At 42.6% G+C, this 24614-nt stretch overlaps 2 protein-coding genes across 3 annotated transcripts in view; one reads left to right on the forward strand and one right to left on the reverse strand.

The window, feature by feature from the left end:
• Positions 1-10765, forward strand: part of Wdr19 (WD repeat domain 19) — an 89323-nt gene extending 78558 nt beyond the window's left edge. Inside the window, exons 33-37 of one of the 2 annotated variants that reach the window (XM_008833230.3) lie at positions 2330-2480; positions 4669-4792; positions 5423-5499; positions 5798-5922; positions 10473-10608. In XM_008833230.3, coding sequence (XP_008831452.1) covers positions 2330-2480; positions 4669-4792; positions 5423-5499; positions 5798-5906 — 461 coding nt within the window. In that variant the 3' untranslated portion in view covers positions 5907-5922; positions 10473-10608. Of the gene's footprint in view, positions 1-2329; positions 2481-4668; positions 4793-5422; positions 5500-5797; positions 5923-10472 lie in introns of both variants that reach the window. The other variant, XM_008833229.3, reaches the window with a different exon arrangement.
• A 1612-nt stretch (positions 10766-12377) lies between these two features.
• The window catches only part of Rfc1 (replication factor C subunit 1), a 91778-nt gene continuing 79541 nt past the window's right edge, over positions 12378-24614 (reverse strand). Inside the window, exons 18-25 of the mRNA XM_008833232.3 lie at positions 24158-24253; positions 23945-24043; positions 22200-22354; positions 21955-22072; positions 18532-18677; positions 15849-16062; positions 14518-14706; positions 12378-13634 (exon numbers count right to left, since the gene is read on the reverse strand). Of these exons, the coding sequence (XP_008831454.1) occupies positions 13551-13634; positions 14518-14706; positions 15849-16062; positions 18532-18677; positions 21955-22072; positions 22200-22354; positions 23945-24043; positions 24158-24253 (1101 nt within the window). The 3' untranslated portion in view covers positions 12378-13550. The remainder of the gene's footprint in view (positions 13635-14517; positions 14707-15848; positions 16063-18531; positions 18678-21954; positions 22073-22199; positions 22355-23944; positions 24044-24157; positions 24254-24614) is intronic.

Consider the following 24614-nt stretch of genomic DNA (forward strand, 5'->3'; position numbering starts at 1 on the left):
CATGTGAGGTGATGTCTGAGGAAAGCAGGTGGAGGCAGAAGCTACAGAGATCCCCTCGCATGCAGTCACACTGAATATGGGTTAGTTATGTCACTGCCCCAGAGCAAGTTGTGACACCATGTCTGAAACCATGTGCCAGGAGCAACTCAGACCAAGGACCCAGGACTTCACTGGCAGCTGGTCACATGGGCACCCTCTGCCCTGGCATGTTCCCACCACACCAGATTCCCACAAAGAAAGTACCCAGCACAAAGCACATTGTTTGTAGAGACTTTGGGCACAGCTGTTCTGTCAGCACTGGAAATGGTGGGAACCTTACCCCAAGCCAAGTCCCTGAGGGCAGGCTTACAGCTAGGTGTTCAAGGTCTCTATTGGTAACTAATCGGCTCCAACCATTCCATGTAGGACTTGTCTACACACACGCCTGTTTGTATTCTGTTTCACAGATAAACCAACTGGGGCAAAGGCAATGAGGTAACATTTACTCAAGGTATTGGTCAGCTTATAAAAGTTCACTTCTGGGGCTGGAGAAATGGCTCAGTGATTAAGAACACTGACTATTCTTGCCGAAGACCTGGGTTCGAATCCCAGCACCTACATGGCAGCTAACAACTGTCCATAACTCCACTTCCAGGGGATCCAAGTGCCTCTTCTGTCTTCCGTGGGCATTGTATGACACAGGTGCACTTACATACATGCAGGAAATACATGCATACACATAAAATAAAAATAATAAATAAAATATTTTTTCAAAAAACGTTTGATTCTATTTCACCCACTGTAGGACATGGCTCCTGGAAAAGTTCTCTTTCTTCTCAAAGACCTGTCCTTGGAACATTCTTAAATGAATAGACTTTGTCACACAGTGTGATAGGTGTGAGCAAACTTCTGCTGTAAAGGGCCAGGTGTTAAATGTCTCAGGTCATTTGTTGTAATATGTAAATGAACAAGTAGAGCCAGAGTCTAACTTTAGTTTTGGGACACAGCAATTTGAACCTCGTGTTATTTTAGAATGTCTTCTCACATTTCCTTCAGCCATGTAAAAGTGTACAACCAGAGCTATAGAAATGTGAGTAGGCCAAGCCTGGCCTATGTATCATATTTCACCACCCTTTCCTCTTTTTGTTTGTGTTTTTGAGTCAGGGTCTCATTGGCTCGCATTGGACTCACTATGTAGTGAAGCATTACCTTTAACTCCTGATCCTCATGCCTTTACCTCCCAGGTGCTGGGATTACAGTTGTGTACCACTGTCCTAGTTCGTTTCTTCATTGTGGTGACAAAACACTCTGACCACTACCAACTTGGAGAGAAAAGGGTTTATTCAACTCACATCTCCCAGGTCATAATTCATCAGGGAGCCCAAGATAGGAACTCAGGGCAGGAACCTGGAGCACAGGCCATGCAGGAACACTGCTTACTGGCTTGCTCCCTTGGCCCCTGCTCAGTCTGCTTTCTTATGCAACACAGACCCACCTGCCCAGGAGTGGCACCACCCACAGTGGGCTGGGCCCTCCCACATCACTCATCAAGAAGATGCCCTTCGGACATGGCCACAGGCCAGTCCAATAGAGGTAATTCCCCAACTGAGGCTCCCTCAACCCAGGTGTGTCAAGTTGACACTAAAGCTATCCAGCACAACCACTATGTCTGGATAACCCTAATCTCTACATGTTTTGGGCTTTGTTTTGTTTTGCTACATAAAAAAGACTTTAACATTAGCACACACAAGCTGGGCATGGTGGTATATACTTGTAATCCCAGCACTTAGGAGGAAAAGGCAGGATGATCAAGAGTTTGGGGTCATCCTCAGCTGCACAGTGAGTTCAAGGCCAGTTCAGTATGTACTACTTAAGACTTCGCCTCAAAAAAGAAAAAGTTATAACACGCACCCAAGTTGGACAAGGGTAAGGCAGGACAAACCTTTTGTGAATGCTGGTAGGAATGGAAATTGATGTGACCTTTTAGAAAGCAGTCCAGCAATTTGTAGCAAGAGTAATTTTCTCAAAGGTCATGTCCAGCCGGTAATTCTGAAGTTGTGTCCTGTTCATTTCCCTGACTCATTTATCGGCAGTCCTGCAGTCCTGTCATGCAAAAATGTACTAGGAAATAGGAAGGATCATGCCCCAGTGTTCCAGCTCCTGGGATGTAGGTAATGGGATCACAGGGCAGTGCATCAGATCAAATGAAGGTCCGGAGGATCCAACTCTCCTGAGGCCCTTTCCTGTCTAGATGTTTGCAGGAAAAGCAGAGCTCTGAGAGCTGTGGGCAGGGTCGCACAGCATCTCCGAGGACAGGGCCATTATGCTTTCTTCTCTCTGTGTCTTGCAGACATTGTACCTATCCTGACATCTACTGTGATCGAGTGTCACAGAGCAGGCCTGAAGAACTCTGCCTTCAGCTTCGCGGCTATGTTGATGAGGCCGGAGTACCGCAACAAAATTGATGCCAAGTACAAAAAGAAGATCGAGGCGATGGTCAGGTGGGCAGAAGCAGCCGTTTCTCCATCTAATCATAGCTTCCATGCTATTCTTAAAATGCAGCTTCTAATTTGAAGGCTCATTGAGAAAGTGAGTTGTGTGGGGGCAGGGGTGAGGGCTTACCGTGTCAGCTTGACTGAATTATAAAATCCCGTAGGAGACAACACTTTTGGGTGTGTCTGAGGGTGTTTCCAGAGACATTTAACTGAGGAATGAAGACTCACTCTGAATGCAGGCTGGGGTTCCAGACTACATAAAAAGGACAAAAGGATAGAGTGGACTGAGCAGCCACCTGGCTCTGCTTCCTGACTGCTGCCTCACAATCTCCTCAGGATAGACTGCATTCCTTTGAACAGTGAGCCAAGATAACCTTTCCTCCCTTCAGTTGCTTTTCATCAGGTATTTTGTCACAGCAAAGAGAAAACTAATCTAGCGGGTAAAAGCAACAGAAAACCCAACATTGTCTTAAATACGTCAGAATTTATGTAACTCATACACAGGCATCATAGTTCGGGCTGGTGCCACCATGCCCTGATGTCACCAATCACAGCTCCCTCTATCTTCCCACTGGGCCATCCATAGCATACAGTGCTTTTCTTCCCTCAGGGTTGCAGTATAGCTGCCACATCTATAGACATCACATCCCCGTTTGAGGAAGGAAGTAGTAGGAGAATTAAAGGGCGAATGGGCCTTTGCCTTTATAATCAGGAAGGAAGGTACCAACCCCAGGACTTCTGCATCACCTTGTCCAGTACAGCCACAGAAGTCCCTGTGAAGCTTGCTGCTGAGTGGGAATCAAGCTTTTGGCAAGGAAAGAGGAGGGAATGGCTATTAGGTAGGCAGCAGTGTCTGCCAAAGGAGATGAACAAAACAGTGGATATTCTCTGAGAAACTCCATGTTAACACAGCCACCAGAAGCAGAGACCTTCCAGATCCTGTGCACACGACATACATAAGGCAGAGCCTTTACACAGGAACACTGGTGTGCTACTCCATAGACCTCCCATGGTTGTGGCAAATATCTGAGAAACAACTTAGAAGGGGGAAAAGATTATCTGGGCTGTGGAAGGTGCTGGTCTGTAGTCATCTGGCTCTGTTGTTTCTGGGCTGTGGGAGGTGGAGAATATGTGTCAAATCATTCTCACAAATCAAGGAAGCAGAGAGAGGGACACAGGAAGGGCCAGAGCAAAACACCCTTCACAGACACCTGCAGGACCAACTTCCTCTTTCCACAGTTCCACCGCCTCCAAGCCTCTATTTGGTTTCTGATTTTGAAACCATGGTGGATTAATTGATAAAGGCAGAGCCCACATGATCCAGCACTTCTCAAAGCCCCTCTGAACACTACTAGCATTATCAAAGGACCCTTTTGTGGAGACTCTTTATATTCTAGCCATAAAAGCTAAATAAATAAAATTTTTAAAAAAGCAGCACTCAGCATCTACAAAAGGTAAAATCAGCTGCAGGCATGCTCTACTTAGAGTAGTGACACTGCTAGTTTATTATTACCAGGGGACTCAGGCATACCAGAATCTTGACCCAGGCAAGAGATATGGTAATGACAAGAGGAAGCAAATGGGACTTTAGTGTTAGCCAAGGACAGCCTTTATGGTAGACAGCTTTAAAGCCGGTAAGGGCTATGACAGTGTAGTGCTTCCCTGACCAAGGCTGGGTTGCCATTCTCTGCCCACACATGGCACAGAGTGGTCTGTAGCTATGTTCTCTAAGGTGTTCGCTAAGATGGTCTAAGCTATGTTCCCCACTAGCTCCCTGTTTAAAACTTAGGTCTTCGCACTCCCCAGACCTTAAGGGCTCAAAAGCTACATGTGGCTCTGGACAGAACAGAATCAGAACATTTACTGCCAAAGAAAGTTCTATCAGAACAGCACTGGGTGGCCTTTACCACTCCAGTTATACAAAAGGGAGACAGGAAAATTAGCAAACACCCACTCCGATAGCACAGCAGACAGCAAGGTCTGCCTGTGCTCTTGCCATATATTGGCTTGAGCTCAGCTCCTGAACTGGCCAGGCCCAAGTTCTCCTCCTCTCCTCTGAAAGGGGCCAGGGGCTGCTGCTGAGCCGGGAAGTATCTGGGTCTGCCTGTGAAGAATCAGGAGCATTACGTGTCCTCTCTGCTGGTCACATTACATGGAATCAAGCAGTGTTTCTGACATATGATGCTTCCCCCAGGAGACCTGATACATCTGAGATGGAAGAAGCCACAACTCCCTGTCCTTTCTGCCAATTTCTTCTCCCAGAGTGTGAACTGCTCTGTCCTGGATGTAAAAACAACATCCCATATTGCATCGTAACAGTAAGTTTCTAATTTTCCCTTCACATTTTGAATATGTGATGTGTGCCAACGTTTTCTTCACATTTTACATAGCTTCTGCCTCAAATTTCTTGCAACATTTAGCAGGAATTTCTACGGTCACCAAAGCTGAAGGTGGTGTTCAAAGCATACAGTAGTCTAGGGGAAGGTACTAACCAGCAGACTTGGGATCAGAGGGTTGTGCACTGAGGCCTCTTCGGCCACCTACTGTCCACATTACAGTGTATGTAATCTGCTTTGTGATGCTAAGCTCACCTGCACTACCTGGGTGGATAACATACCAGCACACTGTATAGTGGCAGTTGTTTATTTTATTTTGCCATTGAGACCTACTATCAGAAAATGCCTATTTTGTTAACCCCTGAGCTCCATTATAAAGAAAAATAAATTTAAGTTAAAAAATGAAGTTTGACAATTCAGGCTTTAAGCAGGAATCCACTTACGAGTAAATCTAGAACAAGTCCTTTAGTACCACCTCTTTCTGAACAGTTACCACCTGCATGAAGCAGCAATAATTTCCTAAGCTAGAGGCCTGTCTGGGCTGCAATTTGGTTTCAGTTGAATAACGGTGACAGCTTTTCAAAGATGAATTTCACTCTCAAATGTTTTTAGGGTCGACACATGTTGAAAGATGATTGGACAGTATGTCCACACTGTGGCTTTCCTGCGCTGTACTCGGAATTTAAGATGTAAGTGTGCATCCCCTTTTACCATGTCACATAAATGGTTCCAAAAACTGGCTTTCATTCTGCCACTCCTCCCTTTGAGATCTTCTTGCTCCATGTTGTTAAAGATCCCAAAGCACCCAAATTTGCTCTCAGAGGGACCTTCTGTGATTTTAGCATCATCCTTAAGAGGATCTACTATTTGTAATTCTTAAGTGGACAAACATGTTAACAGGTGTAGACAGAAGAGAGTTGATTTTCATATTAGCATAACCCAGAGTTAAAGACATTGATTTACTCTGCATTTTCCTCCCCCAAACAGCTTACTAAACACTGAAAGCACATGTCCTATGTGTTCAGAAAGATTAAACTCTGGTGAACTGAAAAAAATTTCAGACTGCACACAGTACCTGCACACAGAGACAGAGTAGTGGGACACAAACTCAGGTAAGTGCCCAAGTGACCACTCCTTTCCCGGCATAGAAGCCCAGAGTCCATACGGTCTAATTTTCCCTATCAGCATCAACTCCCTTTTGTGTAACATGTAATTGTCAGATTCAAACAGTCTTGGCACACCTGAATCGTTTAAATGTTAAAAATCAGGAAGTAGCCGGGCATGGTGACACGCCTTTGATCCCAGGCAGAGGCAGGAGGATCTCTGTTAAAATGGAGGCAAGCATGGTCTATATAACAAGTTCAGCTGGGGCTACAGGGGGACCCTGACTGGGAAAAAAAAAAAAAAAAAGAAAAAAGTGGCAAGTTATTTGGCCAAGCAGCATTATGAATTCCAACAAGAACGTATTTTATCAAATTACATGTAATCGATCAGCCCCTTAAAACTAGAGCCAAGTTTTTTAAAAAATTGAGATTTTTCAGAATATTGTGTCAGATCTGGTGGCGCATGCCTTTAATCCCAGCACTCAGGAGGGCAGAGGCAGGCAGATCTCTGTGAGAGTGAGGCCATCCTGGTCTACAGAGTAAGTTCTAGGCCAGCTGGGGCTACAGGAAGACCCTGTTTTTAAAATAAATAAATAAATAAAAACCCATAATACTTAAATTGTACAAACTTTGATTTCCAAAGATTTGAAAATCCCAGTTTGTCTTCCTCTCCCAGTCTTTGGTCACACCACACTCCAAACATACTCCTTCCACCTCATTCCACTGCTGAGGACTTTTGCTCACATGGCTACACATGCTCCAAAGAAAGACAGGAAAATGTAGTCTCTATCGGGAAAGGCAAAAATCCTGTTAAAAATCAGGGACTCTGGTAAAAAGGGGGCGGGGGAGGGTTAATCCCTGACACAGCAACTGGAACTCAGCATGGTTAAAATGGAATTGTAAATTCTTCCCTATACACAGCCTGTGGTTTTCCTTCCCTCTATCTGCAGCAGCCCCATCCAACAGTTGGTGAGGATGGAAACCCAAGATGTTACAGGATTCCCCTCCCCACCCATCACTCCCATCTGTGTACCTCCAGTACACCCAGTTCCCTTCCTCAACTGTCTGGTGGCTTTAAGACTTACAATGGCTGGGTAGATGGCTCACTGGTAAGAGCACTTGCTGCACGAGAATGGGGACCTGAGTTCTAGCCCTACCACCCACCTAAAGGCCAGGCATGGTCATGCACACCTGCCCAGCACTGAGGGGCAGAGACAGGATTACTGGGACTTGCCAAACAACTAGCCTAGCCACAAACAGAAAGCTCCATGTTGAGTGAGAGACCTTGTCTCACAGGGATGGGGTGAGGATAAAGCAGGACACCTTACATCCTCCTTTGCATGCACGCACACACAATAAAAGCTTGTAAGGCTTTGAGCTAGCCCTAGCCTGTTCTTCCTGTCTCATCTGATGACCTTGTGTGTGTCACAGTCTCATTTGGCCTTTTTGCTGTTCTTGGACCTTCTGATCCATTTTCACAGGGCTGCACTATTTTATATCCAGCAGTGTTTGAGGGTGCCAGTTTTTCCACATCCTTGGCCAAAACCTGCCAAAACCTCATATATGTCTTTTTGGTTATAACCATCCCAGTGAGTGTGTAGTAGTAACATTTTGGTCCTGTTGCTATGCCACAAACTACTGTGTAAAGCATCTCTTCATGTGTTTGTTAGCCATTTGTGTATTTTTTTTAATTATGTATATATGGGGCGGGGGGGGGGTAACACACAAATGCAGGCGTCTGTGAAGTCCAGAAGAGGGTGCTGGATCCTTTAGTGCTAATAACAGGCAGTTGTGAGATGCCCAACATGGGTGCTGTAAACTGAACTCAGACCCTCTGCAAGAGCATGTTCTCTTAAGCACTCTTAACCACAGAGTAATCTCTCAAGAGATCTGCCTGCCTTTGCCTCTCATGTACTGGGATTAAAGCCCTGGATTGTCTTTTTTGATTTATAAGAATTCACTTCTATGTGCAAATCTTATAATGTATTATTTACAAATATTTTCTGTGAGCTTTCACTTTTTAAAATATTTTATCATGTGTTTGAATGTATTGCCTGCATATAGGTAGGTACACCCATGTGGTACAGTGCCCATGGAGGTCAAAAGAGGGTGTCGGATCACCTGAACTGATGTTACATGCAACCACATGTGGGTGCTGGGAACCTAACCTAGATCCTCTACAAGAGCAGCCAGTGCTGTTAACCACTGAGCCATCTCTCCAGCCTGCTTTTACTTTCTTGATGGGGTCTTTCCAAGACACAAAAATACTGAACTCAATTCCCTCAGCCTGCAATGTTCCTGAGCCATCTCAGGGGTCCTTGTTTTTTTGTTTTGGTTTTTTGAGACAGTTTCTTACTTCCCAGCCCTGCCTGGCCTTGAACTCAGATTTACCTGCTTCTGCCTCCCTAGTGCTAGGATTAATGGCGTGCACCACCACATCCAGCTTCATGGCTCAGGCCTGTTTTTGAGACAGAGTTTTACTATGTAAACCAGGCTGGCCTTGAACTTTAGTGATCCTCCTTCCTGCCTCTGCTTCTCAAGTTGTGGGACTCACAGGCATGTGCAATCATGCCAAACTCACTATTTTATTAGAATGTTTAGTTTTAAAGGTTCTTCAGAGTACCTTTGTTCCCCCACACACACACCCCAGCTGAGGAACTTGTACTTGCTAGGCAAGCATACTACTAAGCTAAATCTACCCCACCCTAGTTTTCTGAACATTGACTTTTGTCAGACTATGTCAATTGATTAAAGTTTTCCCCTTTATTATATTAGCATAGTATGGTGATTTTTGAGTGCTAAAATCAACTTTTATTTGGGAGACAGACTAAACTGATGGTGGTGTGTTCTTTTCCTTACTACTGGGTGATTTTAGCCATTAGGCTAAATACTGTTTATGACAGGTGCCGAAGTATAATCTTCTTCAGTTATAATTCCCTTCTCAAGTTCTTTTTAACTGAATTACTGTCCCATCTGCTTTGTTTTGTTTCTCTCATCTTCTCATAATTACTTTTTAATATTTGATTCAACTATTTTCTACTCATATCTTTCCAAAAACATTTAACATCCTAGTTCATACACTCTCTCTCCTCTCCCTCTCTCTCTCTCTCTCTCTCTCTCTCTCTCTCTGTATTTGATTCAACTATTTTCTACTCATCTTTCCAAAAACATTTAACATCCTAGTTCATACACTCTCTCTCCTCTCTCTCTCTCTCTCTCTCTCTCTCTCTCTCTCTCTCTCTCTCTCTCTCTCAACATTACTTTTTTCTTTAGTTATATCTTTTAAAGGAATTACAAGAAATGTGAATGCACTCACCTGGATTTTGGTTCCACTCAGCAAGTTTGCTGCTGCTTACTTACTTTCCTTCACTTTTTATTTCTTAAGTGTATGAATGTTCTGCTTCATGTATATGTGTATCACAGCCATGCAAAGCCCAAGGAGGCCAGAAGAGGGCATTGGATCCCCCAGAACAGTTTGTTAGTCACTCTGCAGGTCCTGGGACCTAAACTGTGGTTCTCTGCTCGTGCCTTTGTTTTTGCAGGACATTTTCACTTAATATGCAGTTCTGGGTTATTTTTCTTAAATCTCTTTGTAATGTTTGTCTTTAATATCAAGTAAGTATCACTCCTGTGTATATATTTTCTCTGTGGATGTATTTCAGACTTTTTTTTTTTTTGTCTTTTTGGAGATAGGGTCTCCAGATACCTCTTTTTGAGATAGCCCCAGCTGGCCTTGAACTCAGAGATCCGCCTCCCTCTGCCTCCCAAGTGCTGGGATTAAAAGCATGTGCTACCATGCCCAGCCAAGAAATTTTTTCAATCTTTAGAATGTTGACTGGATTTGTCTTCACTGTTTAAGCTCTAAGCTCTAGTCATCCCCTGCCTCGGGACTTACCCTCTCCAGGTGGAAAGTCACAGGAACATGTGTCTTACCCAACAGAGTTCTTTTTCAGGGGTTGACATCTTCCCAACTTCTGGTCACTCCCAATACCTTTGGGCAGTTAGTTATGTCCCAAATGTATACCTTTAATCTGTGGGAAGATAAGTGTACACCCCTGCCGCTTCCAGAAGTGGAACCTTAATTAAAAACCTCCTCAGGATCTCCCCAAATACATCCTCGTCTTAAAGTAGGTGATATGTTATAGACATCAGAGCTCCCTGAAGCCATGTCTTCAATAAGATGGGATTAAGCAGTCTTTTAAAGTGACAGCATCTCCTCCTACAGACAGTCCTGGCTGAAGCCACTGTTTCCTGAGTCTTCTTAGAGAAGGAATCCTTCACTGTTTAATTTCAGGGGGAAAAAATGCTCTAGCCTGCTAAGCATTCAGTTTGCATTTTCACATCCATCACAATATGGCTTTTACACTACTCTTGCTTTATAACAAAGATTCATAGCCTGTCCAGACACTTCTGTTCAGGAAACTCATGATTATGATCTAGAAATTCCTCACTTAAATATAGTGTCCCTGCTAAGTTCCAGACATGAGCAGAAAATGTGGCTTTACTATAAGATGCAAGACATCTCCTGAAGCCCTTCTAAAAGCACTTGTCTTTTCTAGGTTCAGTGTTCCTAAGATGACAACATTTCCCCTCATGTGGCCTTCAAAGACCAGGCTCTGGATACAGAAAAATGAGACAAAGGAGACATCGCCAGGCCAGCACATTCAACTTCTATAGTAACTAATAGTGACACACAACCTTCTGTTTATTGTACTTTGTGAATTTCCTCTTCAGTCTTAACAGTGCACAGCACAGAATATGTAATAGTATATTAATTGTAAATATTGGTTTTTGATATTTTGATAAAGGAGATATTTGAAATATCTCCTTTAAAATAAAATTGTTGACTAGACATTTGTAATGTTTTCCTGGACTTAGACACAGAGAAAGATGAAAATATCTTTGAAGCACTTATAAAGTGGCCAGGACAGATATTAATGCTGTGAAGTCTCAAATAATGAGCATTACTAGGCCAATTTAGCAGTCTGTCCCTTGAACCAAAACACCAACAAATAATCTTTTAAAAAATGATAAAATTAGAGCCAGACGTGTTGGCGCATGCCTTTAGTCCCAACAGTCTGGAGGCAGAGGCAGGTGACTCTGTGAGTTCGAGGCCAGCCTGGTCTCCATGGCGAGTTCCAGGCCAGCTGGGCTAACAGGGAGACCCTGTCTCAAAAAGACCGAAAAAAGAAAGATAAAACTATAAGCTTCTATCTGCTTGTTCTGTTGCACCGTATGCTGCTAATTCCTGCTGCAAAATTCAACCATTTGATTTCACCAGAAAACATACACTATTTAGAATCTCTTCCTGGGGCTGAAGAGTCTTTTCTTATATTGCATAAGCCACATTCACTTCCAGAAAATTCCTATTTTTCCTACTACTTGAGCACATACTTCCCTTGCCAGCTATGGCTAATGTCGCCAAAGTCTGAACAGCCAACAGAAACGTTGACTTGTCGGATAAACTAACTGGACAACACGCCTTTGCATATAGCCACCAGCAACCGAGCATCAACAGTGGTACTTAAGGGCCTGTGCTAGGGCTCAAAGTATCAGTAATATCTTCTGGCATCCAAACATTCCCCCTACATAATGTCTCCAGCTTTGTCTGTCCTTCCCTCTCAGGAGCTCACCAGAGGCCTTGGCTGTACTAAGTGGTACAACTTATTAATATCAAACTCACCCAATGCTGAGCTGCTGCTTCTGTTATCACTCAGGGATGCTGTAAGGTTATAGGTGTAAGAGTCCCGGTCACTTGGCATCTGTGAAGCCAAGCATTTTGTATTCTGTGGTTTGCAGGCCTCTGACTTTCACTCCTGAACACACCCATACCAGAATTTATTTAGGAATATACTCATCTTAGTATCAGGTCTATTCATTTACAACTTCAAGAGGTCAAACAATACTGCCACAGGTCTGCCAAAATGTATCAAGGACAAGTGGAACAGTTTGAGAGAAAGACTCAAATGGCCAAGACTGGGTGGTTCTCTGCAGGGCAGTATGGCAGTGAGGGCTCCACAGGCCACTCCATCGGGAGCATCAGTTGAACTCAGTGCCAACAAAGACATCTAGAGCCACACCTGAACTGCTTCTACACCCATTCCCACTTTCCTTCAATCTGTACTATTTCCCTCATGCATTTGAGGGCTTCAAAGAGGGATCCAACAGAACTGCATTGCCATCCATGTATATTAAACAGCATACTTACAATTTCTAACTCTTAAGTCTTTTTACAGCATGTTCAGATCATTCATAATTAAAAACATAATTGTAACAAGAACACCATTTTTCGTTCTTAAGGCAAGCAGATTACCAGCCCTTTCCTGAGATGTACAGCTAACTAGGGGTAGCATGACTTGCATATCCAAAAGCAACATAAATGGAAGAATGTGCAGAAGAAAACCATCCTCACTCAAGTAGCTGTTCCCAGCCAAGTTTTAACAGAGAGAAGAGAGGGACAGGACTCAGGAAGCTCAGGCTTAAGGCAGGATTTTATTTCCATAATGAACCAATCTCCATGAAACACATTTTTAATGCTAGTAAATACACTTTACTTGCTTTGCTTTATATTCCTTTTGGCATATACCTCACAAAGGCAGGCAGACCTCTGAGCACTTACTGACAAGATTAAAAGAACTAAACACTCAGAGGCCAGGCTATATCCACAGCCTCAAGGCCCCTCTACAAGCAGTTATAGACACAATCTGAAATTCCAATAGAAGTTGCAGAATCCATCACTGGACAAATCAATCATTTTCTCCTGGACATACTAGGCCTGTGAATGTGACCCAACCTAGGCTCTCCTACAGAAGAACATGACTGTAGCAAGCAAGCCTGTGTCCGCACACCCTCTCCTAATAGCTAAGAGGCCTCTCCATGAGATTCCACTCACAGCAGCAATGTGGTCAGTGCAGAGGGATGCTGGGAGTGTGAGCTCTGACCCTTGAACTTCCAGTGTTGTGATTCACACAGCTGGTTATTAAGGAACAGAGTATTTTAATCTAATCATTTGCAAATAAGGAAAGTAATATACCAACATAATATTTTGCTGTACAAGATGGTAATCTTGAGAAAAAAAATTATACATGTATCATGTGGAAATTTCCTACTTCATATTCTGTAAGATATCTGACAATATACAAAGAACTCCCAGGTGGTGGTGGTTGCTTCATATTATGATTTATTTACAAAATTTCACCATAAAATAAGAACCACCACAAGAATCTGTATTGGTCCTGTGAAGGCCATTAGGATAAAACGGTAAGCTATAAAAGACACCTCAGTCCCAAGGCTCCCAGCTGGCTATAGGTGACTAAAATCTGACTCCAGAGCCTGTGTAATTTCTAGGTCTGGTTCTACAGCACCCTACTTCAATTGACAGGGGTAGTGAAGGACCCAGCAGTCCTATAGAACAGCGGAGGACTCAGCAGTCCTATCAACCTCTATGAGAGGTGTATGAGAGCCGATTGTGAGGCCTTCCAGCTATACCGTATACCGTCCCTTTATAATGGGACCACCAGGTTGTCCCATTGTGCTACACGTGATTCCTCTGGAAAAAGCAAGGCTTGCTTTCTCTTAACCAGCTGGACTGGTTGAGAAGGTAAGTCAAAAGCAGCTACTGATACTGGAAAATGGTTTCACTTCTTCCAACTTTTTCCTTTTCCTTTTTTGGACTCCTTAGCTTTTTCTGGTTTTGAGGGCTTTGAAGATTTTGTCTTTTTCTGTTGGGGGAAAGATGTACAAACAGTTAATAGCTGCGTTGATGAGTAAATAAAATAAGCCTTACTCCACAACCACCTAATCTTACTCGTGGCTTGATTAGCAGAGAGAAGCTACAAGCCTCTGATCTGGGAGGACTGCTGCTCTGAGGAGCTGACTTTTAAGCAACCACCAAACTTCTTATCGCCCTCAAAGGTGACAGTAAAAACTGCAAAGATACTCAGAGCTAGAACTAAGGCATGCTCCCCATGGAAAGCAGTTTCTTGAATTCAGAGCACAAAAAATGTAGGAAAGATAAAATAAGAGATGACTTGCAAATATGGCAATGTCAATTGTATGAACAATTCCCTTTTCTTTCAGTCTCCAACAGATGATCTAAACACAATCATTTTGTGAAGACGAGAGAAGAGACTATAGAGCACTGCAGAAGGCCACTTACTCCTATAGACATAGAACACAGTGCTGGGTGGGAGAACAGTAACATAGGTAGACCCCAGGGACTCACTGGCCAGCAATCTAGCCAAAACAGTAAGCTCTAGGTTCAGTGAGAGACCCTGTCTCAAAAGCTAAGGTGGAGAGTGACAAGACACCGACATCACCTTCTTGCCTTCACATGCACATAGGTGAGTGCAAGTGTACACATATGCACTTGTGTGTATAAAAGGCCTTTTAATGGGCTCTCTTCTTGCTATTTGGCTCTTCCACTACTAAAGAAGCTCACTTTATAAAAATGAAATCCTTTCACCTTCTTCAATCATGATGAACAAGACAAAACAAACTTTCAGCTCACTATGCTGCTTGCTGAACAGGCCCTACTATTTACAAGGCACATTACACAGAAGTCAAGAACTTTGAGGTTCTCCTGCCCACAGCTTAGACTACTACCTTGATCATGGCATCAGTTTCTATTGCATCCTGCTCTTTCTCATACTGGGAATCATCTTCCTGTAACTCTTCATTGTATTCAGAATCCAATGCTGGGCCTGTGCTAGGTCTAGACGTCTTTATTATCTGAAGTGAATATGGGGTGAGGTGGGCTTCCTTGTTGTAAGCTCTTGTGAAAGCCGCTTTCACCTAGAAGAGAAGCAGAGGGGGCTTTTACGCGAATGGTGGACCGTTCCTTAAAAGAATAAAAGCCCAAATGTTTTGAGAAACTCTGGAACTCACTCAAAACTGCAAAATATTCACACATAAAATGGAAATGAAGTATATGCATTTTCCTTTAGAGAAGTGCTACCTTTTTTTGTTGTTTTTGGTTTTTGTGGGGGGGGGGGGGGGGGGGGGGGGGTGGAGTATGCCAGGCAAGCTCACTAAGACTGAACTACATTCCCAGTTCATAACATTCTTAATAAAGCCTACAGCTAAAGGGGGGTGGGGGGAAGAGGAGGGAAAGGGGAGGGGAGGGAAACAGAAGAGAAGAAGAGGGGAGGGGAGGAAAAAGATTAAGAATCACCATGTGGGGCTGTCAGGCAAACAAATGCCATTTTAGGTCTTATTTCTACCTACTCAGTCCCCCATATTTCTAAACAGTAATAAGGAGTGTTAAGTGTGTGAATCAATAATTGAGAAAAGGCTCATTACAAGATTCAAGTTGGTGTTGACTACAAAACACAAGAATTGGCAAGAACAGCAGTAGCACATGCCTGTAATCCCAGCACTTGGGAGGCAAAGGCAGGCAGATCTGTGAGATCCAGGCCAGCAACTATCAAGTAAACAGGGGCCAGAGCAAGGATTAGCACACATTCATGTTACATCACTCAAGTTTTTTCATGCTTGTCATACAAAGAGAGAGATACATTTTTATAGGAGAGAATGAAACTGTCACAAATACTGGATCAACAGGCAGACAAGAAAGAAGGATGAGGTGCATGAGCCTGTGAGCCCCGAGGTTGGGAGGCAAAGGCAAGAGGATCAGAATTCAAGCCCAGTACCAGCTCCACAGCTCATTCAAGGACAACATGGACTATACAATACCCTGTCTCAAAAAAAACGGGAGGTAAGAAAAAAATTACAAAACTCCTCAGGCACTAAACACATCCTTATTTTCACTGTGACATCAAATCCTGAAGTCTTTCCTGATTTGTACTAAAATACTATCTTTGGAAAGCACAGAGCAGAGGCAGCAAGCAGCTAAAGGAGGCGAGGGGCTAGAACATGTTTAAAGCACTGCTGGGACACAAGACTGAGCCATAGCAGACAGTGCTTGGCACATTTACCTTGGGGTCCAGCTTGGAAAAGGGACTAGGTTTGCCACCCCAGCTGCTAATTTCCATGATACTCTCAAAGTCTTCTTTCATCAAGTAGTATGTGTTCATAAGTGCAACAACATGCTGAACTCCTTCCACCCCCTGTGAGGTCAAGGGTTGTACAAGTGCATCTCTTATATGGGACAGGTAATCCATGTTCACAGTCCTTTTGCTCGAATAGGTTCTGAAAAATCAAGACAGGAAACTCATCTTTATGCATATAATCCATGTCAATGGCACCAACACCTACTCACTACACACAAGTCCTTTTAATGAATAGTATTTTGTCTTTTAAGGTAAAGCTTGCCACGAAAGCCTGATGACTTGACTTCAATGCCTGGGACCCACAGGGTAGAAGGGGAGAATCAACTCCCCTGACCTCTACACATATGCCATGGTATGCACAAACACTTGCATGCTAAACAAACAATTCTATAACTAGTGGATACTGCATTTAAAATAAGACAATATACACATAAAATATTTTTTTAATTTAAAAATAAAATAAGAAACTAAAGGCCAGCTGCACACCTTTAACCCCAGTACTCAGGAGGCAGAGGCAGGTGAACCTCTGTGACATAATCTGAGGCCTGCCTGGTCTACAGAGTTCCAAGCCAGGCAAGATTACATAGTGAGACCTTGTCCCAAAAAGAAGAGGGAGGGAAGGAAGGACAGAGGGGGCAGGGAGGGAGGGGACACTAAAATAAACACATTCACTCCACATTATCAACACTCTGAGGCATTATGGAAAATATACCAAGAGTACATAAACATTTTTTTGGTCTTTTTGAGACAGCGTCTCCCTGTAGCCCCAGCTGGCCTGGAACTCATGATATAGACCAGGCTGGCCTGGAACTCACAGAAATCTGCCTGCTTCTGCCTCCCAAGTGCTGGGATTAAAGGTATGCACCACCATGCCCAGTTCATAAACATTTTTAACTTCAATAATGCACAATAACTTAACCAGTAAATTAGAACTTGTAAATTAAGTAGGTACTCCTATATGTCTAACCTCAACTGCCAATCTAACTGCAGTAATTAATAGTTAGTGGAATCCTGCCATCCAGCAGCTGGCATCAGGACACCTAGCTCCACCCCAAGGTAATGGACACACACCACTGCACTCAAAGATATTTTTGTACTGTCCTAGAAACCAAATATGGGTTCTACTTCTATCCTATTCTTAAGGCCCCAACAATAATATTGTTTCTGTGCTCGTACTTTCTATAGCCATAAATATTACTCATTCCCAGTCTCCGAGTGTTAAAAGCATCAGGAAGAGGCAGTGAGGCTTCCTACCTCAAGCAGCTCCATGAGTGAGTGTGTAACACCTTCTGGTCTCTGATTCTAATGGACAGAACTGTACATGAATGCCTCCCTCATATTTCCTCATGCCTACACTCTCAAATATTAGGTCTAGGGCAGGGTTTCCCCAATTCTAAGAACACTGAAGAGCATGTTCCTGCAGAGTGAAAGAGATCAGTGCTGGTCAGCAGAAGGCAGAGAAGTAGACTCTGAGCAGTTGACAACTACAATGTTCAGGAAGTAACTTTCTGTCTTTCCTAAATGTTGTCACTTCTTTAAAACAGAAAATAACTGAGCAAAATAATATTTCTATTGCCACCATCCTAAATCTTTCCGACAATGCCCCTGGCTTGTTCAAGCCTGGCAATTTATGTCCAGATCCATGAGGACCACAAACTGGGTGTGACAGTGTACACTGGTAATCCCAACAAGCGCAGCACTCAGGCTGATGGCTCCTCCATCCTCCATGTGCTAAAGGGCAGAATCTCCCTGACTCTGACACCACTGCCTCCGTTTCACAAAGACCCTCTGGTAATATTAAGCCACCACATAACCAATCTCAGAGTGACAACAAATTGTTGTTTTTAGCCATTCTGCTGTTAGAACAGCTACAGGAAACTAGGAATGGAAGAAAAGACTCCTGCCATAGGCTGGGAAGAAGGAAATTAGCAGGAAGTAGAATTTCACAGAAAAAAGACAGGAACTAGCTTAGCTTTGCCCCAAAGATCAAGGGGAATCTGGGGACCAAATAGCAATATTCCAGGACCACAAAGGGGAATAAGGATTGCTTGGATAGCTCTCATGGTTATAAGTAAATCCTTCAAGTTTACTTAACACTGCATGCACATTTTTTTTATTTTTTTTTGTTTCTAAACTTGAACAAAATTGTATTAAACTCAGGTACATTTGACCTTCTTTAAATATTTCCAAGTATACTGTTTTCAATGATCCTGTTATACACTACCCTATGTTCCCAACTCAATCAGTAGGTCATTTTACCACTAGAACAGGCAAATAACTGAGAAGTTATTCCCACTAGAAACAGGGACATTTCCAGTAACATAAACAATGACATGCCTCAGAGGTGGACACTTTTAAACTGCATTGATGTACTTCTCTGAACATCATGACACAAGTGCCACCTGGCTTTGTTTTCCAAATGGTCATGCTGATAACAGATGACAGAACTTGGACCTCCACACAGAAGGAACTTATCATCCAGGATCATTTAGCTAATTATCATTAAAGTCAAAATGAAAACACAATCTTTAGACTCACACTACCTTTATGGGATAAAGGTTAATGTACTCATCAATAAAATGCCAGGAACAGCATTAATTCTGCTTACCTAAGACTCATGTGCAAGGCGAGGTCCTGTACAATGCGATCATGTTTGCCCATGGATGAGTGCTTCCCGAGCCAGCTTGGAAAGGTGGGAAACTGGGTCATGTAGCCCCTCATCAACTCTCCAGGAAGAACACTGGCATAAATGGCCTGGAAAAAAAGTCAAATGTAGTCCAGAATTTAAATCTGGTACAAAGTTAACTGTTTAGCAGCTGTGAGCGTCTAAGCAGGTTGCTCTGATTTAAGTATTGTTGGGTATGTTCAAATTTCATCCCATTGTAAAGTCTGGAGAGGGTAGAAACTTAATCCAATGGTACTGTCTAAAGGATTAGAGAAGGTCACTATGGTGAACCCTTCATAACTGAATCCTGGTTGCTTCATAAGAGAGGTCAAAACAAATATACACATCCACCTCCTGCCATGAGATGCCCTTTGCCACCCAGCAAGGAGGCCATCAACAGATTGCAAGTCCTTTTATTTTCTAGAACTGTGAGTTCAATAAACTTCTTTAAAACATGCCCAGTTTGTAGATTACAGCAATTGAAAATGGACTAGCAGTGTCTATGGAAAATGAAGCCTGATGCCTGATTAGACTGCCCCCTCCATGTCCTAATCTGGAGGTGTGGGAAGCATCTAAGGGATGGCAACAAGGCTTAATCGGTATAGTACTTGCCACACAAGCATGAAGACCTAAGTTTGATCCCCACATGTAAAAAACTAGGTGTGGTGGTTATGTGTTTGTAATCCCAGCACTGGGGAAGAGAAGACAAGAGGATCCTTGGGACCCACAGAGTAGCCACAGTAGCCTAATCATTAAGTTCCAGGTCAGTGCTAGATCCTATCTCAAAAACACAACATGGGAGCTAGAGAGATGGCTCAGCAGTTAAGAGTGCTTGCTGCTCTTCCACAGGACCTGAGTGAGTTCAGTTCCCAACACCTGTTATCAGGCAGCTCATGACCACCTGTAACTCCAGCTCCAGGAATCTGACACTCGCTTTTGGCCTCCTCAGACACCTGTACACATGGCGTATATTTATACGTACACATAGACAAGACACACAGACATATAGGAGTGCACAGAGGCATGTATACACACATAGGGGTGGGGGGCGGTGGGGGCAGACAACACACTGCAATCAACACCTTGGTCTAAAACACAGGACAAACCATAAAGTCTTGCAGCCTCAGTCAACTACTCTCAGCATACCTGCCACCCCCTGGCTGCCAATGTCAGGGCACAGAGTAGCTACAGAATGCAATTTTAACATAAGCAGCTGATGGTACAGGAAATTAAATGTGGACAGTCTAGTAGAAAACAGACTAAACTATTACATATGAAAGGTGCAAAAGAAGAGTAACTTTACATGACTTTGGTGGCCATGGTTCACTCCTTTGAAGGCTCTAATTATACCTCACATAAATTTTGTATCCTTGCCAGACATGGTAGCACACGCCTTTAATGCCATTAGAGGCAGAGGCAGACAGATCTCTGTGAGTTCTGGGCCAGCCTGGTCTATATAGTGAGTTCTAGATCAGCTGGGGCTGCAGGGAGACCCTGTCTCAAAAAAAAAAAAAAAAATTGTATTCTTCTTTATATTTTCTTTTTTTTGGTCTTTTTGTGACAGGGTCTGGTCTGTAGTCCAGCCAGCCTGCAACTCACAGAGATCTACCTCTCTGCCTCTCGAGTGCTGGGACTAAAAGCATGTGCTACCACCACGCCAAGCATATCTTAGTAATGTTTTCTCACAAGAATTATTCTTATTAGATAATCTTTACAAATTTTTTTAAAAAGGTAAAAAGGAAATCATAAGGTGAATTTATTATGGGCCGGTAAGATGGATCAGCAAAGGCATTTCCACTAAGTCTGATAACCTGAGTTCAATCCCTGGAACTCACATTGGTAGGAGACAACCAACTCCTACATGTTATCCTCTGACCTCCACGTAGGTGCATGTGCATACACACACCCACAGAGGGAAGGAGAAACCATATAAATAAAACATGATTTAAAAACCAAGAGGACTTATCATAATTAACTATTCTCCTGTAGTTGGACATGGAGATTTTCTAATTTTCAGGCTAACACTTTCAGGAATACGTTTATGCAAAAAGTTTTTTGTGATTAAAATTATTTGTTTAGGATAAAATCTCAAAAGTACAATTATTAAGAGAGGAAAAATAAACACTTTTAAAACAGGAAAAATTCTTATTTCAACAAATCTTTGTTTTTCATTTTCAAGCAATATGGGTATAATTAAGAGAAGGCAGGCAAGGCCAGGCGTGGTGTACATGCCTACAAAGGCTAATAAAGGAGGTCTGCCACAAGTTTGAGAACAGTCTGGGTTACATACTGAGTACCAGGCCAACTGGTACTACACAGGAAGACTCTGTCTCAAAAAAGAAGGCAGGTGCTAGAGATAGCTCAGTGGTTAAGAGCACTAACTGCTCTTGTAGGGTACCCGGGTTCAAGTCCCAGCACTCACATGGTGGCTAACAACTATCCATAACTCCAGTTCCAGGAGATCCAACACCCTCTTCTGACCTCTGCAGGCAGTGCATGACATGTGGACTTACATACATGCAAGCAATACACTCATACACATAAAACAAAAAATAATAAAATTTTTTTAAAGGCAGACTTTCTTTAAAGTCCTTGCTTGTCACTTGCGCTAATAACACTGTATCGATAAACAAAACTCAGAAAGCTGTGGTGCAGCTCAGTGGTAGAGTGCTTGTCTTGCATGTACAAGGCCCTGGGTTCCATCTCACACATGCCTCAAGATGTAAGAAAGAACACTTATAAATACAAATGTATTTTGTAGTTTGTTATCACTTAAAGATCTCAACTAAACAATTCCCAGTATAAAGTCACCTCTGTAGCAAAGAAAGACTTTGCAATCCCATATGAGATTCTGCTGGCCTGCCTGGCTGCATTTCTCCTCAGAGAGCTTCTGAGTGGCAACCCCTGAGAGAGCCACTAATGACCCCAAAAAAAGATTCTCAAGGTAAAAGAGAATAGATGAACCTTCTGATTAATGTCCATAGTTATAACCAATGTCTCTTCCTATTTCCATGCATCCATTTACATTAAAACATTTTTAAAACATAGTAACACCAGATTAATAAACAGCCAATAGTGACCAGAGTATTTTCCTCTGTAAAAGACTATAATTTTGCCACAAAAGATTAACTACAGAAGCCAGGCGTGGTGGCACATGCCTTTAATCCCAGCACTCCAGCGGCAGAGGCAGGTGGATCTGAGTTTGAGGCCAGCCTGGTTTCCACAGCAAATCCAGGCCAGCTATGGCTACAGGGAGACCCTGTCTCAAAAAAAAAAAAAAAAAAAAATTAACTACAGAAGCCACAAACAACTTTGTTCTCCTTAGCTAAAGCAGACTCCACTCTTTAAGGAGAGCCCTACACTTACCTGTGTGGGCAGAAGGGTCCAGTTTTGCTTACTCCGGATCTGGCTGTCCACTAAGTCACCATCACATATGCTATCTGCTGCCCGGCTTAAAAGCATCAAGTGCTTTTTCATGTCACCCCTGCAGGAAAAGAGCCAGTCTAGATCATACCACAATCCACCCCCAGCCACTCCTTCCCAAGCATGTCACCTCTGCGGTGCTGGAGGGTCCAAATCCTGGCTGGCCCTCACTGCCTCTCAATGCTCACCCTGCAGCCACAGGCTTCACATGGAGGTAGTTCTCCTGGACAAAGAGAGGCGCTATGGAATAATCATGGAAAAAGAGGTCCGATTTGTCCATAAGTGACATATGTCCAGTCTCCTCTCCAGCTGCAAACACTTTCCGGGCAACATCAAATGGGCCCTGTGAGAGGGAGAGGCACAAAATGAATGACCAATCTGAAACACTGACCTTGCCAAATGCTGGTGAGGATGTGGAGCAATGGGAACCCTTACCAATTGCTGGGGAGAATGGAACAGGTCTTTGGAGGCCAGTCTAGCAGATTCTTTAAAATCTAAACATAGACTTACCATGAACAACCATATTCTTTGGTATTTATCCCAAATGAACTGAAAATTATGTTCACAGGAAAAAGAGGCACACAGAATTTATACTGTCTTTATTCGTAATTTCAAAAATCTGTCCTTCAGTAAGTGAATAGGTAAATAAACTGATACTTCCAGACCATGGACTTAATATCTTTTAAAAAATTATATTAGCCAGGCATGATGACACACACCTATAATCCCAGCACTTGGAAGATGGAGTTCAAGGTCAGTCTCAGCTATCATAGTGAGTTTGAGGCCAGCCTGAGCTACAAGAGACCCAATCTCAAAACACAGAGGAAAAAAAGGAAAAAATGACTAATTCATGAAAAGACATGAAGGAGCCCAAAATGCATATGATTGTGTGAAATAAAACATACTCAAAAAGGCTACAACCTACATGATTCCAACTACATGAAGCTCAGGAAAGGGAAAAACTATGGGGACTGAAAAGACTAGTCATTATCAAGGGTTAAGGGGAGGAATGGTTTGGTTTGGGTTTGGGTTTGTTTATTTTTTTATAGAGAAACTACTTTGCTTAATTTTGCAGTGGCAGAAAAGAAACATGTCGCTGTCCAAAAAACTGCAGAACGGAGCTGGAGAAGAGGCTCGGCAATGAAGAGCACTTCCTGCTCTTGCAGAGGACCCAAGTTCCACTCCCAGCATCTGTATTAGGTGGCTCATAACCACCTATAACTCCAGTTCCAGGGGATCAGACACCCTCTTGTGGCCTCCATGAGTACTAACATGCATGTACACATACACACATGCAGACACACTGATATAAATAAAAAATAATAAAGTAAATCTTTAAAAAAAATGTACATCAATAAGCATGAACCCTATGAATTCTAGGTGACATGATGTGTCCAGTGCTGTTTTACCAACTGAAACAAATATAAAACTTTAGTGCAGGATACTAAGAGAGGCAGAGTGTGCAGGGGTATGGAGGACGGTTACATGGGAAATCTCTGTGCCTTCCACTCAATTTTGCTATGAACCTATAACTACTCCAAAAAAATAAAAAGTATATTATTTTTTTTAAAACTGTGCAGTTATTACTGTTAATTTCTGACAAGTGAAATGGAAAACAAAGGCAACTGATTTCTAGCTTCAGAGGTTAAACTAAACCATTTGAAACATTTAATTCCCAACAGTACAAAACAATGCCAAAAAGGATGCAGAAGAGACTCTGGAAAAACCACTTTGAAACGAAGCAGGAGTCTAATTTAAAAATTATCCCTTTCTCAGAATTTCTATGAAACAAGGGTTATGTTTTACATAGGTCTGACAAGTGTCTATGGGTGCTTTATGTGTAAAGGAAAGAGAATGTGTCTATACAGCTAGTGTACAGAACAAAAAAAGCCTGGACTTCCTAAAGGAACTAAGAGATGGGAACTTCTTTTACCAGTTTGATATCCTTCCTGGCCCTCTGAGAATCAGCCTTGGCTTGGTCATAGGTTAGTGCCTTATTTCGTGCACACCACATACTCAGGTTGTGTAAAACCTACAAGAATCATAAACAAGATAGTTATCAGGATAAGAAAATACCGATACTCCCCACCCTGCAAGGTTGAAGACTGTGAGGTTTAACAACTGTCACATAATATATTTAAATTACCTGTCGTATATCTTGATTAGCTCCCAAAATTATTTCATTCATAGCTGGAGGGGGAATCTTTAAGCCCTCTTTAAATGCAACAGACAGCATTGCACTCTGAAATGACAAGTGAGGAAACTGTCATTTACTTTTTTTTTTTTGTCTCATATAATCTGATGTTTTTTTTAATTATTTATTTAATAACCATATAATTAGAAGAGGCATTTCATTACAAAAGCACTGACAGATTCAATAACAATTTCCAGAGCTAAGATGCGTCTCTTTCAAAATTGGCTGTAAATTTTCAGGTTTACAGTTGAATTAATACAGTTATACAATATTGTACTCCATATAAACCCTATAAGACAAAATTAAATGAGGTTTTAAACTTTAAAAAAAATCTCCATTTCATTATTAAAATACGGTTGCATACAGAAAAATTCATTTTTAATACAATTGATACTAAGGTGCACATGCA

This window comes from Nannospalax galili, unplaced genomic scaffold (genome assembly GCF_000622305.1).
Source record: "Nannospalax galili isolate Female #2095 unplaced genomic scaffold, S.galili_v1.0 scaffold236, whole genome shotgun sequence".
NCBI classification, from domain to species: domain Eukaryota; kingdom Metazoa; phylum Chordata; class Mammalia; order Rodentia; family Spalacidae; genus Nannospalax; species Nannospalax galili.